Raw genomic sequence first — 16,745 nt, forward strand, 5'->3', positions numbered from 1 at the left:
AGCGCACATGCAGTTTTTAAAAATATATATTTTTTACACATTATTGGGTCTAATGATCTTTGGTGTGTGAATATGATTAAAAACTATTGTTTATGTGGTTTTGGTTGGCCCAGTAGTTTAAGCCTGTGGAGGCATGTTCACTGGAGCATGAGTTCAAATCCGGCCCACTGCTCTTTTAGCAAGAACCTCTTTAATCGTTCCAAACTTTCTGTTGAAATGAAGCATAAAAATGTCTGAATGATAATATATATATATTCATATATATATATATATATATATATATACATATATACACACACATGCACATATATATATATATTAAATCATGTATACACATTGTTTTATGTTTTGCCATTGACATTCTAAACATGATCATCTGAGCACAGCTGAAGTCATTAGTCTATTACTTAATGAGATCACGGTGTGATATGTTGTGAAGTGGAGTAAAATACTGTGTGAACAGGCTGAAATGTAAGTAATTCTCTATTTCTTTTCACTTATTATGGAGGTACAACTTTATTTGGGGAGTCCCAAAAGTCTACAATCTACTGACTAATTACTAATATACTGTATATTACAAGACCCTAACTTGACCTTTACCAATATCCTAACCTTAACTTTAACTCTTACCATAAACTTAATCCAAACATTAGCAAGCAGTTGCTTTTCATACTATCAACGAATTATCAAAAACCAGAGCAACTACAGATGGCATTCAGGCGCTCAAAATAAAGTGCAACCATAACTCAGTATTCAAAGTTTCACTTCCATGAGATTGTTTTCACTTACCATCTTAATACTTTGTCTGGGTATCTAACCAGGGTCGAGTCTGGATATCGACAAATGTTATTGTTCTGTAACATTATTAAATGTATATAACCACCAATTAATAACTGAGCAAAGTACAACACATTGATTTTAATACTAGTAACATCTCCTTCACTGAAAATGTATACAATCACAGATGGGTGACCTAATGTGGTTTTGCTGTGACTAATATACAAACTCTTTGTATTGCCTTGTGATTTATTCCAACTAATAATTCACTTGTTTTTATGATGTTCTTATGTTTAGTTTTTATCTGCTGCAAGGATCTTTTTGAGTCCGGGTTAAAAATTACAAAATTATAAATGTGTTGTCATGAAAAGCACTTTATGAATTGAATAAAACTTTACTCCTATATTGTCTACAGTATGCATAAGGGTTAACATTGCAATTGGGACACACTTAAAGTTACTACAATTTTGATTGTAAGCTTGGCAAAATAATTAGCATTGTAATGAAAGTGCTCTAGAAATAAACATTATTTATAATGATCACTACTGTATGTCAACATGGTTCAGGATAATAAAACAAAAACTTCTGCAACACTTAGGTTGTGACTAGAGTGAAGCAGGTCTAAGAGGACTTACAATCTCTTACAAGCCAAATAGCCTATTTAATTTTAGATTCAACTATCAATATCCTGTCCTCTCAGGACACAAGGGGACATCCGGAATTCTTCTTCATGTGATCTGCAATTGTTTAAATGTGCCTTCTAAACTGGGTAAAAAATAAAATATCAAAAGCAACATTTTTGTTGTTACTGTCTTCATCTGTTTTAACAGGGCACTCAGGAAACTCAATGTAATTACATTATTCAACTCTTGTACACTAATATGTTGTTTGCATATACTTAAAACACTGGAGACGTTGGATGATCCATCCATGGTCAAGTCTCAATGTCCTGGCAGGCCGGGCAACCAGGTTTTGGGCTAAAATATCCTGAGACCATCTAAAAAGCATAGAATTTCACAACAGCTGCAATTTTGTTAATTCAAATATAATAATTTTCATATTTACAGATTTTTGCATATTAAAAATACATATATTATATTTACGATGGGAAACATCACTGCACATCCATTCAGTTCCTTACAGAGATGTTTGAACAGGGTTGGGTATGGGATCTGGCTGGGCCACTCAAAGACATTTGCAGAATATTCCTGAAGCCATCCCTGAGATGTCTGGGTCTTCCTGAGAAACTAGTGGAAATAATAGCATTTTGACCAAATCAGAAATGCTAAACAAACATCTCAAAATAATATGAGCTCCATCAGTCCACTGTGAGACAAAACATTTACAAATGGAGAGCATTTAACATGGTCTCTCCTCCAATGGTCTGGACCCAGGTGAAGGTAGGCACACAAGGGTTGGAACGAGCCGTGCAGATGAATGACAGCAGGGTGTTCTCATTCAGGACGGTCTCAGGGTGAACCAAGGCCCACACATCTTTAGGGCTGTCTGTCGGTGCCAAATTGTGTCAATACAAAGTTAAATTCTTACATTGGAAGGCAAATATGTTTCATTATTTGACCCTCATCCTACTGACTGGGGTACCTGCAGGCCTCTGAGGGGTACTTTCTGTCATATCTCACAGGGGCTTTATTCTGTCGTTCCAAATCTTCATGACTTTGTCATTCACTTTGTTCCTAATGACTTAATCTCATTGTTTTTGTTCCTGTTTTAAGAAGTAGTTTTTAAAAATGCCAATATATTGGGGTCCTCAGGGACCCCAGTCAAAAGCATCCAATTCCACCTATGCAGTGTTAATAAATGGAACTATTTATCGAGTTCATGTTTCTACTAGGTCATAATTTAAAGTATCACAAAGGGAGAGTAGTGCAACAAGGTCCCTGTGACCCATCACTAAACATACCCGCCCGCCCACCGCATAGTACTGCCTCTCAGGATCTTGTTGCACTACTCTCCTTTTATTACTGGACTCTGACATTGCTTTGCAAACTCTGATAAGGACATTTGCAGTTGTTATATGTACTTGTCTCTCTTGGGAACCTTGTTGCTTCTATCCCTGCATTCCAGCTGCACATGTCACCTTGCACCTTCAGTTTGCCTACATTGCATATTTATACATCCCACTTATAACATATATTGGTGGGAATTGTTTCACTTTTTCAATTTTCTTCACTCTTCGATTTGCACTTTTGGTTATATGATAACTGCATATTGTTGTGCAGCACTTGTACATGTTCATTGACAATAAAGTTGAATCTGATCTAATCTAATTTCAATTATTTTAATTGGGGTCAAAAGTACCCCCCTTTGTTTTCAGCATATAAATATACAGTGGGTACGAAAAGTATTCAGACCCCTTTACATTTTTCACTCTTTGTTTCATTGCAGCCATATGCTAAAATCAAAAAGTTCATTTTATTTCTCATTAATTTACACTCAGCACCCCATCTTGACAGAAAAAAACAGAAATGTAAAAATGTTTGCAAATTTATTAAAAAAGAAAAACTGAAATATCACATGGTCATAAGTATTCAGACCCTTTGCTGTGACACCTGCAGGGACAGGACGACTGGTTGCAATTGAAGGAAAGATGAATGTGGCCAAGTACAGATATTTCCTGGAAGAAAACCTCATCCAGAGTGCTCAGGACCTCAGAATGGGCCGAAGGTTCACCTTCCAACAAGACAGTGACCCTAAGCACACAGCTAAAATAACAAAGGAGTGGCTTCGGAACAACTCTGTGACCATTCTTAATTGGCCCAGCCAGAGCCCTGACCTAAACCTAATTGAGCATCTCTGGAGAGACCTGAAAATGGCTGTCCACCAACGTTCACCATCCAACCTGACGGAACTGGAGAGGATCTGCAAGGAAGAATGGCAGAGGATCCCCAAATTCAGGTGTGAAAAACTTGTTGCATCATTCCCAAGAAGGCTCATGGCTGTACTGGCTCAAAAGGGTGCTTCTACTCAATACTGAGCAAAGAGTCTGAATACTTATGACCATGTGATATGTCAGTTTTTCTTTTTTAATACATTTGCAAACATTTCTACATTTCTGTTTTTTTCTGTCAAGATGGGGTGCTGAGTGTACATTAATGAGAAATAAAATGAACTTTTTTGATTTTAGCAAATGGCAGCAATGAAACAAAGAGGGAAAAATGTAAAGGGGTCTGAATACTTCCCATACCCACTGTATAATACAAAGAATGTTTACTTGAAATTACTGAAAACTAAATGATACCAGAATCAAAGGATAGTAAATAAGCTTTTAAGTACTAATGTGGATTGTACTTGGTACAAAACTGCAATTTGTATTAAAGAAAAGTCTATATTTTAGTTTTACACTACATGCAAATTAACAGTAACTTTCCTAAAATAATAATAATAATCAGTTATCTTTTTCAGATAACATTAATTACATAACTAATAATGTTTTAAGAAGAAATAAGTTAACATTTTGCTATGATGGTTGTTTATTAAAGTGGTTTATTCTTGGTGTCCGCAGGGACACCAGTTGGTAGTCTTTGTATGTTAAACATGTTCGGTTCATTCGGACAGTAATGCCACTGCAGATGGTAGTTATCATAAGCCTTACTCATCGCTGATCAGTATTACCATTGACATCATTGAGTGAACAATGTGCAGAATAAGATATTTTGCAATGACCTTTTTCTGTCATGCAGTAGTCCCCCAAGCCATGTTTGTGAAACGTTAAGAACTAACCTGCGATGATCACACACGCATCATACTCACATGTGATCTCCAGCTCCTGCTCTGTGTGGTTCGCCCCCTCGGAGTTCTCTGCTGTGCAGGCGTAAACTCCATCGTGGAGCAACGTGGCGTTGAATGTACACCAGAGGACGTTGTCAGATGGTCGGACGCACCCCGTAACTTTGTGAGAATGGGGCAGCGAAGGAGAGCCAGACATAGGAGTGACGGAGTGACGGGGGGTCCATGATAGAGTTAGCCCCGAGGCTGGGAGACTCCGCACAGTGCAGCTGATGTTAACTCGGTGTCCCTCTTGTGCACTATGCACCATAGAAAGCACAGGTTTAGATGGGCCGTCTGAGGACAGGACAGGATGGGACCTTGTCAAATGTTTACATGTTACCATTTCAAATTCCAGTGAGAAAGGGCTCTAGCTATATACATCTGAAATGTGAACTTGTACAAAAGGTTAATCATGAATACAATTCTCCTTCTTGAATATTGTTTTACTTTATTTAATCAACTGCATAGTTTTAGGAGCTAACTTTGACATAAGTATATTGCTACCCCTGCAACAACACACAGACTATATGTGACCAATAAAAGGAATGACTCAACCATTAGTCATGTAGCTGATCCTAGAACATTGAAGAGCTGGCTATGATACCAGATCATCTGAATGCATCCACACAGTAAAAGCATTGTCAATAGCTGTGGTGGATTATACTCACAGAGAACATCAATGCATGATTGGCTACTTTGCTGTCCTGTGCCGATGTCATTGGTGACACTACACATGTAACACCCATGGTTTTCTAAGGCCACTTTTTCCCAGCTTAGTGTCCTTGTCCAGCCTGTTTGTGAGAGTTCCGTCCATTGTGACTGTCCTTCACTACTGTAGTACCAGGTGTAGCCACTGGGGGCAGGATAGGCTTGGGCTACACAGGTGAGTGAGAACGAAGAGCCCACCTTCACCTGGCTTCCTCCACTCCAAGCGATGTAAGTGTTTCTGGGAACATCTATTTAAAACATAAATGAATGATCAAAATAATTGTGTTTTTAGTTAAACAGCAACGTGTGTCATTGTCATTATAGTCCCAATATCAACATTGAAGAGGTGACTCCGGGATGCTGGCCTTCTAGGCTGAGTTGCAAAGAAAAGGCCAAATCTCAGACTGGTCAATAAAAAGAAAAAGTTAAGATGGGAAAGAGAACACACTGGACAGAGGAAGATTTGAAAAAAGTGTTATGGACAGAGGTTTGGGGTGTTCGGCTCACGTAGAAGAACATTTGTGAGACACAAACCAAATGAAAAGATTCTGGAGGACTGTTTGATGCCATCTGTCAAGGATGATGGAGGGAATGTCATTTTCTGGATGTGCTTTGGTGGTGGTAAAGTGGTAGATTTGTATAGGGAAAAAGAAGAAGGAAGGCTATCACTCCGTTTTGTAATGCCATGCCATAACCTGTGGACGGCACTTGATTAGAGCCATTTCCTCCTACAACAGGACAATGACCCAAAGCACAGCTACAAACTATGCACAAACTGTTTAGGGAAGAAGCAGTCACCTGGTATTCTGTCTAAAATGGAGTGTCCAGCACAGTCACCGGAGCTCAACCCTATAGAGCTGTTGTGTAAGAAGTGCCCATTAAGCCAATCCAACTTGTGGGAGGTGCTTCAGGAAGCATGGGATGAAATATCTTCAATTATTATTTCAATAAAAAATCCTTAATTGTAACTTTGTCAATGACTATATTTCCTATATATTATGCTACATTTCCTATTCAACCTCATTTCATGTATGATTTCATGGATAACAATGAAATATTAAGTGATCACACACTTTTAAATGACAGTGTATGTGAACGAGCCTTATACTGCAGTGGCCAGACACCGTAAAATAAAAACTCCAAAACAAAAGTGACAATAAACAACACAACCATCTCATGACTTAGAGGTCTAGAAAGGCATATCAGTGCAAAAACACTTACTATGGTATTATGTTATTGCCAATATAAGAATCATAAAGGTGTTCTGTATCACTCCAACTGTGGTTTCTTCCTGCTTTGCCCTTGTCTCGGAACTCTTGCTGCTTGTCTCACTATGCCACACACAGCTCATAAATTATTGCAGTGAAGGTTGTTTTAGTTTGGACATACATTCGGGAATTCCAGTCTCAAAAGTTCTTTAACAAATCACATTAAAAGGTTCTTAAAAATGCAGCCTTCTAAATCAGTTTTGAATGTTTGTGGAGAGACCTGTCGATCATGGTTCACAGACACTTCCCATCAATTTAGACAGAGGTTGAGAAACTGTGCCCAAATACAGGCTTGCAAAGCTGTTAGAGGCATACCCAAGAAGTCTTGAATGTGTGATCACTGCCAAAGATGCTTCTACAAAATACTGAATATAGGGTCATTATATACATTAGATGTTGCTCTAAATATATTCTAAAAACGTCTTTTTTCTTTGTCATTATCGGGTATTGTATGCATTATGATGGCAAAAGATTATCCAATAATATAAATTAGGTCTAAAGTACAACAAAATGTCAGGAAATGTACTGGGTCTGGATATTTTCCAAAGTCACTGGATATATCAAATCTATATTAAAACACATGCCTTACAAATTATGTTATACATGTCTATAATCATCCAATTAAGTAACATTATTACCAATTTACAGTATGTCTTATATGAGAATGTACAGTTATTTAGATATTTCCATGTCAATGTGCACAAGGTATTACTCATAAATCTGTGTGACCATAAATTATCCAAAATACATTTCTCACTTTAGGTCAAGTCAAAAACATTTCACAGTGCTACTTACCTCAGAAGGGTTTCACTGTGATGATTAGCTGATTAGAAACATTGTCAGCATGTCTTCTCAAAATAAGGATCCGAAACCACTAGGAATAGGAACCCCCTTTAACCTTGCTTTGCATTTATTTTTGCATGTCCAACCAAGTATGACACAGTTTCTATTTTTTATGATTTGCGGTAAAAGGAAAGTAGCTTTCTGATTCAGTACTTTGAGCTTAGTCTCACTTCCTCTGTCAAATAGTATATGTATAGTATAGATATATGCTGTACATATACTGCTGTACATATTGGAAGAATATAACACAAATACCTTCTGCATTGCTGATAGAGATGTCATGCAGATTTAAGCAGAAATTCACTGCTGACAATAGATAATTGTCCATGAAAATGTTTTATTACATATAAATCACAATGCATTGTCCTAGTTGCTTCAAATTGAATTAAACATCAAAACATATAAAAGCCTTGAAATGCACTTACAGCTATATAATAACTGAGCATGAACAGGATCTCAGCAGAAGTACAACAGGGGTACATGGCCCACTCGCAGTGAGACACAACGTCTACAGCCATGGCTGGGAGAGAGGGGGAGGAGGGTCACCACCCAGCATGTAGGACACACACAAGGATCACATGTGGATGATGAATTGCCTGTGTGCCTATATCAGTTATCATAAACGCCCATGAGGTGTATGTTGTTTAACGCAAATCATACAGTAGAATGGCATGTGTTCCTGGGGCTACACAGAATGTTATGATGGCCACGACTCAAGGATGACTAGTCAATGTCATTTGTTCCTGGGGCTACACAGAATGTTATGATGGCCACGACTTAGGGATGACTAGACAATGTCATGTGTTCCTGGGGCTACACAGAATGTTATGATGGCCACGACTCAGGGATGACTAGACAATGTCATGTGTTCCTGGGGCTACACAGAATGTGATAATGGCCACGACTCAGGGATGACTAGACAATGTCATGCGTTCCTGGGCCTAACCAGACTGCTTTGAGAATCCAGGACTCAGGGACTCCAAGTCTGGTCACTTAGACTTACTTATGTGTGTGTGTACCTACCAGTAGCCCTATGAGCTTGAGAATGAAGATGAACAAGGAATGCCGCAGTAATCTATAGTCCAAAGTAATACAATGTATTCCAATCAAGTAATAAAGACACAATACAAAATATAGTTACGTACCAACACAATTCAATGTCATCCCAAGTAGTATAAAAGTCTACTAAGCATACCATAAGACACACTATAGCAGGAAGGTGTGTTAATGATAGACTCCTAAAAATGACTACAACGCAACGTGTTGGGAGGTTTCTTTAACGATGACAAACTCAAAAAACCTTTTGGAGACATGGCTATTTTTCCTAAAATCAGACATATCTAAACACTCCCCCACATAAACATTCGCAAAACTTTACTTTGGCAAACACAATGAACCCAAAGGACAGCAACGGTCCCACTTAATCAATGCAGAATTATCAAATGGACAGGGCGTTGCTGCCAATTGTTATCAGTCAGACATGCAACAAGGACAATCATTTCTACAATGTTTTTGTGGAGTTTGATCAATATCCCGTACAATCCAATAAAGCATTTCAGACTATTCTGTCCTTTATGGGGAAGAGGGGAAATACAAACACTACAGATAAATGTTCACGATATCATGCATTTACTTGCATTCCAGTTTGCTCAGAATTTCCCACCTCTCCTGGTGAGCCCAGGAAGGTGTGGCTGATGGTCCACACCTGGTGTTCCAGATCTTTATAGATGCAAATTAATTGCAGGACCTCTGATTAATATCACCAAGGGTGTGTTGGAGACTTGGAGGGGCCAGACACGCCTCTTCATCGAATACACTTCCACTCTTCCTCAACAGAAAGTTCTTATTACACTACAGTAGCTTTGGATAATTGGCATTGGGTAAAGTATCACAATCTTAGATCCAACAGTCTGGTTACAGTAATAGTTTTGGCGAATGCTTATGCCTTACCTTGTTCCTGGATAAGCCCTAACTGAAGACCTAAGGGGAAAAATAAATCCTTATTCCAAATTATTGATAGAAGATAAAGAATATATTACGTGCAAGTGAAGTTTCCTGTCAGTGTCTACTAGGTAATTTCACATGACTCTGAACTGAACATTGTAATCCTGTAATCCCACTTTAATCCAGCACGAGCACATAAACTCACACACCTGACATAGTCCATGATATCCAAAGTGACAGGCAGCTGGTGATGTCATCTACTTACAGCGCACATACAGTCTTTGAAATTATAAAATGTACACATTATTGGGTCTAATGATCTTTGGTGTGTGAATATGATAAAAAACTATTGTTTATGTGACTTTGGTTGGCCCAGTAGTTTAAGCCTGTGGAGGCATGTTCACTGGAGCATGAGTTCAAATCCGGCCCACTGCTCTTTTAGCAAGAACCTCTTTAATCGTTCCAAACCTTCTGGTGAAAGGAAGCATAAAAATGTCTGAATGATAATATATATATCTTCATATATATATATACATATGTACACACTTATATATATATATATATATATACACACATATTAAATCATGTATACACATAGTTTTATGTTTTGCCATTGACATTCTATATATGATCTTCTGAGCACAGCTGAAGTCATTAGTCTATTACTTAATGAGATCACGGTGTGATATGTTGTGAAGTGGAGTAAAATACTGTGTGAACAGGCTGAAATTTAAATAATTCTCTTTTTCTTTTCACTTATTATGGAGATACCACTTTATTTGGGGAGTCCCAAAAGTCTACAATCTACTGACTAATTACTAATATACTGTATATTACAAGACCCTAACTTGACCTTTACCCATATCCTAACCTTAACTTTAACTCTTACCATAAACTTAATCCAAACATTAGCAAGCAGTTGCTTTTCATACTATCAACGAATTATCAAAAACCAGAGCATCTACAGATGGCATTCAGGCGCTCAAAATAAAGTGCAACCATAACTCAGTATTCAAAGTTTCACTTCCATGAGATTGTTTTCACTTACCATCTTAATACTTTGTCTGGGTTTCTAACCAGGGTCGAGTCTGGATGTCGACAAAAGTTATTGTTCTGTAACATTATTAAATGTATATAACTACCAATTAATAACTGAGCAAAGTACAACACATTGATTTTAATACTAGTAAACATCTCCTTCACTGAAAATGTATACAATCACAGATGCGTGACCTAATGTGGTTTTGCTGTGACTAATATACAAACTCTTTGTATTGCTTTGTGATTCATTCCAACTAATAATTCACTTGTTTTTATGATGTTCTTATGTTTAGTTTTTATCTGCTGCAAGGATCTTTTTGCGTCCGAGTTAAAATTACAAAATTACAAATGTGTTGTCATGAAAAGCACTTTATGAATTGAATAAAACTTTACTCCTATATTGTCTACAGTATTAATAAGGGTTAACATTACAATTGTGACACACTTTAAGTTACTACAATTTTGATTGTAAGCTTGGCAAAATAATTAGCATTGTAAAGAAAGTGCTCTAGAAATAAACATTATTTATAATGATCACTACTGTATGTCAACATGGTTCAGGATAATAAAACAAAAACTTCTGCAACACTTAGGTTGTGACTAGAGTGAAGCAGGTCTAAGAGGACTTACAATCTCTTACAGGCCAAATAGCCTATTTCATTTTAGATTCAACTTAAAACACTGGAGACGTTGGATGATCCAACCATGGCCAAGTCTCAATGTCCTGGCAGGCCGGGCAACCAGGTTTTGGGCTAAAATATCCTGAGACCATCTAATAAAAGCATAGAATTTCTGCAATTTTGTTAATTTAAATATATATATTTTCTTTTGCGTTCGTGTTTAAGAAATTATTCTGTTGAAATTAATAAAATAAATAAACAAAATAAATCATTGTGTTCTTTAATTTGCCAACAATGTCCCAATACTTTTTGAATTGACTGTATAGCACTGAAGTTGCTTTTGCACATATAGTACATTCGAAAATAATTCTTCCACATTTCTTTCTTTACACTAAAATATATGAAATTAAAATGTTTCCTCATCAATCTACACACAATACACATTTTTCATATTTACAGATGTTTGCATATTAAAAATACAAATTCTATGTTTACGTAAGTATTCAGAACCCGTCAATCAGACCCCTTGGTTAAAGCATCTTTGGCAGTCTCATGTCCTCTTGGGTTTGAAACTTGACTCCCCTGTTTTTGGGGAGATTCTCTCATTCTTGTCTGCAGATCCTCTCAAGCTGGTTGGATGGGAAAAATCACTGCACATCCATTCAGTTCCTTCTAGAGATGTTTGAACAGGGTTGGGTATGGGATCTGGCTGGGCCACTCAAAGACATTTGCAGACTTGTCCTGAAGCCATCCCTGAGTTGTCTGGGTCTTGCTGAGACACTAGTGGAAATAATAGCATTTTGACCAAATCAGAAATGCTAAACAAACATCTGAAAATAATATGAGCTCCATCAGTCCACTGTGAGACAAAACATTTACAAATGGAGAGCATTTAACATGGTCTCTCCTCCAATGGTCTGGACCCAGGTGAAGGTAGGCACACCAGGGTTGGAACGAGCCGTGCAGAAGAATGACAGCAGGGTGTTCTCATTCAGCACCGTGTCAGGGTGAACCAAGGCCCTCACATCTTTAGGGCTGTCTGTCGGTGCCAAAGTTTGTCAATACATAGTTAAATTCTTACATTGGAAGGCAAATGTGTTTCAGTATTTAAGTAAATTCAGACATTAATTCCACTGCAGATGGTAATTATTATATGCCTTTCTCATCCCTGATCAGTATTACCATTGACATAATTTGGGTGAACAATGTGCAGAAGGAGATATTATGATATTTTTCTGTGGTGTAGTAGTCCCGCAAGCCATGTTTGTGAAATATTAATAAGGACTAATCTGCGATGAACCCAGAGTTCCGTCCATTGTGACTGTCCTTCACTACTGTAGTACCAAGTGAAACCACTCGTGGCAGGATATGCCCTGGCTACACAGGTGAGTGACAGAATGAAGAGCCCACCTTCACCTGGCTTCCTCCACTCTGTGCAATGTAGGTGTTTCTGGGACCATCTGTTTAAAGCATGAATTAATGAATAAATCAATCAATTTCCTGTAGATTTCATACACAAGAACATAAATAATTTTTAATGTTTTTATCAAAGGAGGTGGGATATTGAATAAATTATATCTGATTTTAGCCTTCTCAGTAAATTCTGACGTGATTTTAATAAGAATGTTGCTGCCCGCAACACAATATCATTAAAGCCATGCCAAAAGAATGCCTGGACTAAAAGAAACATTTGTTTAAAGATAAAATTACACGTCTTACATTTAACATTGTGTGTGACAGCTTCTGATGTATTGGTCCCATGTTGGTTTACAGCTTCACATTGGTATTTCCCACTATCCTCAGGTTAGATGGAATAAATCTTAAACGTTTCTTCACTGTTTTGTATTAATAAATAAATAAACCAGTAGTATGTGGCATTAGGGTGCCCCCTGCTGGAACAAGTGAGAATGACGTTGTCGTCTTCCTTTATATAAGAGGAACTTATACCGGAGATCGTCTCCTTGGGGGCTTCTTTTAAAAACAAAAAGATAAGTGATCATGGAAATGGAAAAACGTCATATTGTGTTTCTGGTTTTTTGTCCATTAAAATAACATCAAATTGATCAGAAATACAATGTAGACACTGTTGATGTTGTAAATGACTATAGAAATTGCTGATTTCTAATGGAATCTCCACATAGGCATACAGAGGCCCATTATCAGCAGCCATCAGTCCTGTGGTCCAATGTCACATTCGCATCGCATCGCATCATCTTCCGCTTAATCCGGGGCCGGGTCGCGGGGACAGCAGTCTAAGCAGTGATGCCCAGACTTCCCTCTCCCCAGACACTTCCTCCAGCTCTTCCGGGGGGACACCGAGGCGTTCCCAGGCCAGCCGGGAGACATAGTCCCTCCAGCGTGTCCTAGGTCTTCCCCGGGGTCTCTTCCCGGTGGGACGGGACCGGAACACCTTCCCAGGAAGGCGTTCCGGAGGCATCCGAAACAGATGCCCAAGCCACCTCAGCTGACCCCTCTCGATGTGGAGGAGCAGCGGCTCTACTCTGAGCTCCTCCCGGGTGACCGAGCTTCTCACCCTATCTCTAAGGGATCGCCCAGCCACCCTGCGGAGAAAGCTCATTTCGGCCGCCTGTATCCGGGATCTTGTCCTTTCGGTCATGACCCAAAGCTCATGACCATAGGTGAGAGTAGGAGCGTAGATTGACCGGTAAATCGAGAGCTTCGCCTTACGGCTCAGCTCTTTCTTCACCACGACAGAACGATACATCGACCGCATTACTGCAGAAGCTGCACCGATCCGTCTGTCAATCTCCCGTTCCATCCTTCCCTCACTCGTGAACAGGACCCCTAGATACTTAAACTCCTCCACTTGAGGCAGGCACTCTCCACCAACCTGAAGTGGGCAAGCCACCCTTATCCGACTGAGGACCATGGCCTCGGATTTGGAGGTACTGATTTTCATCCCCACCACTTCACACTCGGCTGCAAACCGTCCAAGTGCATGCTGAAGGTCCTGGCTTGAAGGGGCCAACACGACAACATCATCCGCAAAGAGCAGAGACGGAATTGTGTGGTCCCCAAACCTGACACCCTCCGGCCCCTGGCTGCGCCTAGAAATTCTGTCCATAAAAATTACGAACAGAACCGGTGACAAAGGGCAGCCCTGCCGGAGTCCAACATGCACAGGGAACAAGTCTGACTTACTGCCGGCAATGCGGACCAAGCTCCTGCTTCGGTCGTACAGGGACCTGACAGCCCTTAGCAAAGGACCCAGGACCCCATATTCCCGAAGCACTCTCCACAGGATGCCACGAGGGACACAGTCGAATGCCTTCTCCAAATCCACAAAACACATGTGGACTGGTTGGGCAAACTCCCATGAACCCACACTGTTCCTCCTGAATCCGAGGTTCTACTATCGGCCGTATTCTCCTCTCCAGAACCCTGGCATAGACTTTCCCGGGGAGGCTGAGAAGTGTGATCCCCCTATAGTTGGAACACACCCTCCGGTCTGTCATCCCAGAGGCACTGTCCCCGACTGCCACGCGATGTTGCACAGGCGTGTCAGCCAAGACAGCCCCACAACATCCAGAGACTTGAGGTACTCAGGGCGGATCTCATCCACCCCCGGTGCCTTGCCACCGAGGAGTTTCTTAACCACCTCGGTGACTTCAGCCCGGGTGATGGACGAGTCCACCTCTGAGCCCTCATCCTCTGCTTCCTCAATGGAAGACGTGACGGCGGGATTGAGGAGATCCTCGAAGTACTCCTTCCACCGCCCAACGACATCCCCAGTTGAGGTCAACAGCTGCCCACCTCTACTGTAAACAGCGTTGGTAGGGCACTGTTTCCCTCTCCTGAGGCGCCGGATGGTTTGCCAGAATCTCTTCGAGGCCAGCCGATAGTCCTTCTCCATGGCCTCACCGAACTCCTCCCAGGCCCGAGTTTTTGCCTCCACAACCACCCGGGCTGCAGTCCGCTTGGCCTGTCGGTACCCGTCAACTGCCTCTGGAGTCCCACAAGCCAACCAGGCCTGATAGGACTCCTTCTTCAGCTTGACAGCATCCCTTACTTCCGGTGTCCACCACCGGGTTCGGGGATTGCCGCCTCGACAGGCACCGGAGACCTTACGGCCACAGCTCTGAGCGGCCGCTTCGACAATGGCGGTGGAGAACATGGTCCACTCGGACTCAATATCTCCAGCCTCCCTCGGGATCCAGTCAAAGCTCTGCCGGAGGTGGGAGTTAAAGATCTCTCTGACAGGAGACTCAGCCAGACGTTCCCAGCAGACCCTTACAGTACGCTTGGGCCTGCCGAGTCTGTCCAGCTTCCTCCCCCGCCATCGGATCCAACTCACAACCAGGTGGTGATCAGTTGACAGCTCCGCCCCTCTCTTCACCCGAGTGTCCAAGACATGTGGCCGCAGGTCAGATGAAACGACAACAAAGTCGATCATCAACCTGCGGCCTAGGGTGTCCTGGTGCCACGTGCACTGATGGACACCCTTATGCTTGAACATGGTGTTCGTTATGGACAAACTGTGACTAGCACAGAAGTCCAATAACTGAACACCGCTCGGGTTCAGATCAGGGGGGCCGTTCCTCCCAATCACGCCCCTCCAGGTGTCACTGTCGTTGCCCACGTGGGCGTTGAAGTCCCCCAGTAGAACGATAGAGTCCCTAGTCGGAGCACTTTCCAGCACCCCTCCCAGAGACTCCAAGAAGGTCGGGTACTCTGCACTGCCGTTCGGCCCGTAGGCACAAACAACAGTGAGAGACCTATCCCCGACCCGTAGGCGCAGGGAAACGACCCTCTCGTTCACCGGGGTAAACTCCAACACATGGCGGCAGAGCTGGGGAGCTATGAGCAAACCCACACCAGCCCGCCGCCTCTCACCATGGGCAACTCCAGAGTGGTGAAGAGTCCATCCTCTCTCAAGGAGTGTGGTTCCAGAGCCCAAGCCGTGCGTAGAGGTTATCCCGACTACCTCTAGTCGGAACCTCTCAACCTCACGCACCATCTCAGGCTCCTTCCCCGCCAGCGAGGTGACATTCCCCGTCCCTAGAACTAGTTTCCGTGTCCGGGGATCGGGTTGTCTAGGCCCCCGCCTTCGACTGCCGCCCGATCCTCTCTGCACCGGCCCCTTATGGTCCCTCCTGTGGGTGGTGAGCCCACTGGAGGGCGGCCCCATGTCGCTCGTTCGGGCTGGGCCCGGCCGGGCCCCATGGGGAAAGGCCCGGCCACCAGGCGCTCGCGAACGAGCCCCAACCCCGGGCCTGGCTCCAGGGTGGGGCCCCGGCTGCGCCATGCCGGGCGACGTCACAGAACACATGATTTTTTTCTTCATTAACACATTAGCAAACACATTAGCATTGTGTTTGCTAATTCAAAGTTAATAATTTTGAAAGGCTAATTGATCATTAGAAAACCCTTTTGTGATTATGTTAGCATAGTTGGAAACTGTATCTGGAGCATTACAGGCTCAAAATGGCCAGAAACATATAACTTTCTTCAGAAACTTGCCAGTCTATTCTTGTTCTGAGAAATGAAGGCTATTCCAGGTGAGAAACTGCCAAGAAATTGTAGATCTTGTACAACTCTGTACTACTTCATTCTCAGAACTGCACAAACTGTCTCTAACCAGAATAGAAATAGTATAAGGAGCCTGGGTGCAAAACTGAGCAAGAGGAAGTATACATTATAGTGTCTAGTTTAAAAAACAGATGCCTCAGATGTCCTCATTTGGCAGTTTCATTAAATAGTACCTGCAAAACACCAGTCTCAATATCAACAGTGA

The 16,745-nt window shown here is 41.5% G+C and overlaps 1 protein-coding gene across 7 annotated transcripts; it reads right to left on the reverse strand.

Moving 5' to 3' along the window:
* Positions 1 to 1,074: 1,074 nt before the first annotated feature.
* Positions 1,075 to 5,543, reverse strand: LOC117593501 (vascular cell adhesion protein 1-like). Of its 7 annotated transcripts, none has more exons than XR_004574910.1 (4): positions 5,235 to 5,543; positions 4,549 to 4,860; positions 1,919 to 2,283; positions 1,075 to 1,774 (listed from the first exon to the last, which is right to left on the reverse strand). XR_004574910.1 is itself a non-coding variant. In XM_034288903.1 (3 exons), exons 1-3 carry the CDS (start codon positions 5,299 to 5,301, stop codon positions 2,120 to 2,122), a joined length of 543 nt encoding a protein of 180 aa, XP_034144794.1. In that variant the 5' UTR covers positions 5,302 to 5,543; the 3' UTR covers positions 1,075 to 2,119. The 7 variants fall into 7 exon arrangements, 4 of the variants coding, with proteins under 4 accessions (XP_034144794.1, XP_034144797.1, XP_034144795.1 ...); XR_004574909.1 differs by having other exon boundaries at positions 1,075 to 1,800; XM_034288903.1 differs by having other exon boundaries at positions 1,075 to 2,283.
* Between the last annotated feature and the right edge of the window lie 11,202 nt (positions 5,544 to 16,745).

The sequence above is a fragment of the Esox lucius genome, chromosome 20 (genome assembly GCF_011004845.1).
Source record: "Esox lucius isolate fEsoLuc1 chromosome 20, fEsoLuc1.pri, whole genome shotgun sequence".
In the NCBI taxonomy this organism is placed as follows: domain Eukaryota; kingdom Metazoa; phylum Chordata; class Actinopteri; order Esociformes; family Esocidae; genus Esox; species Esox lucius.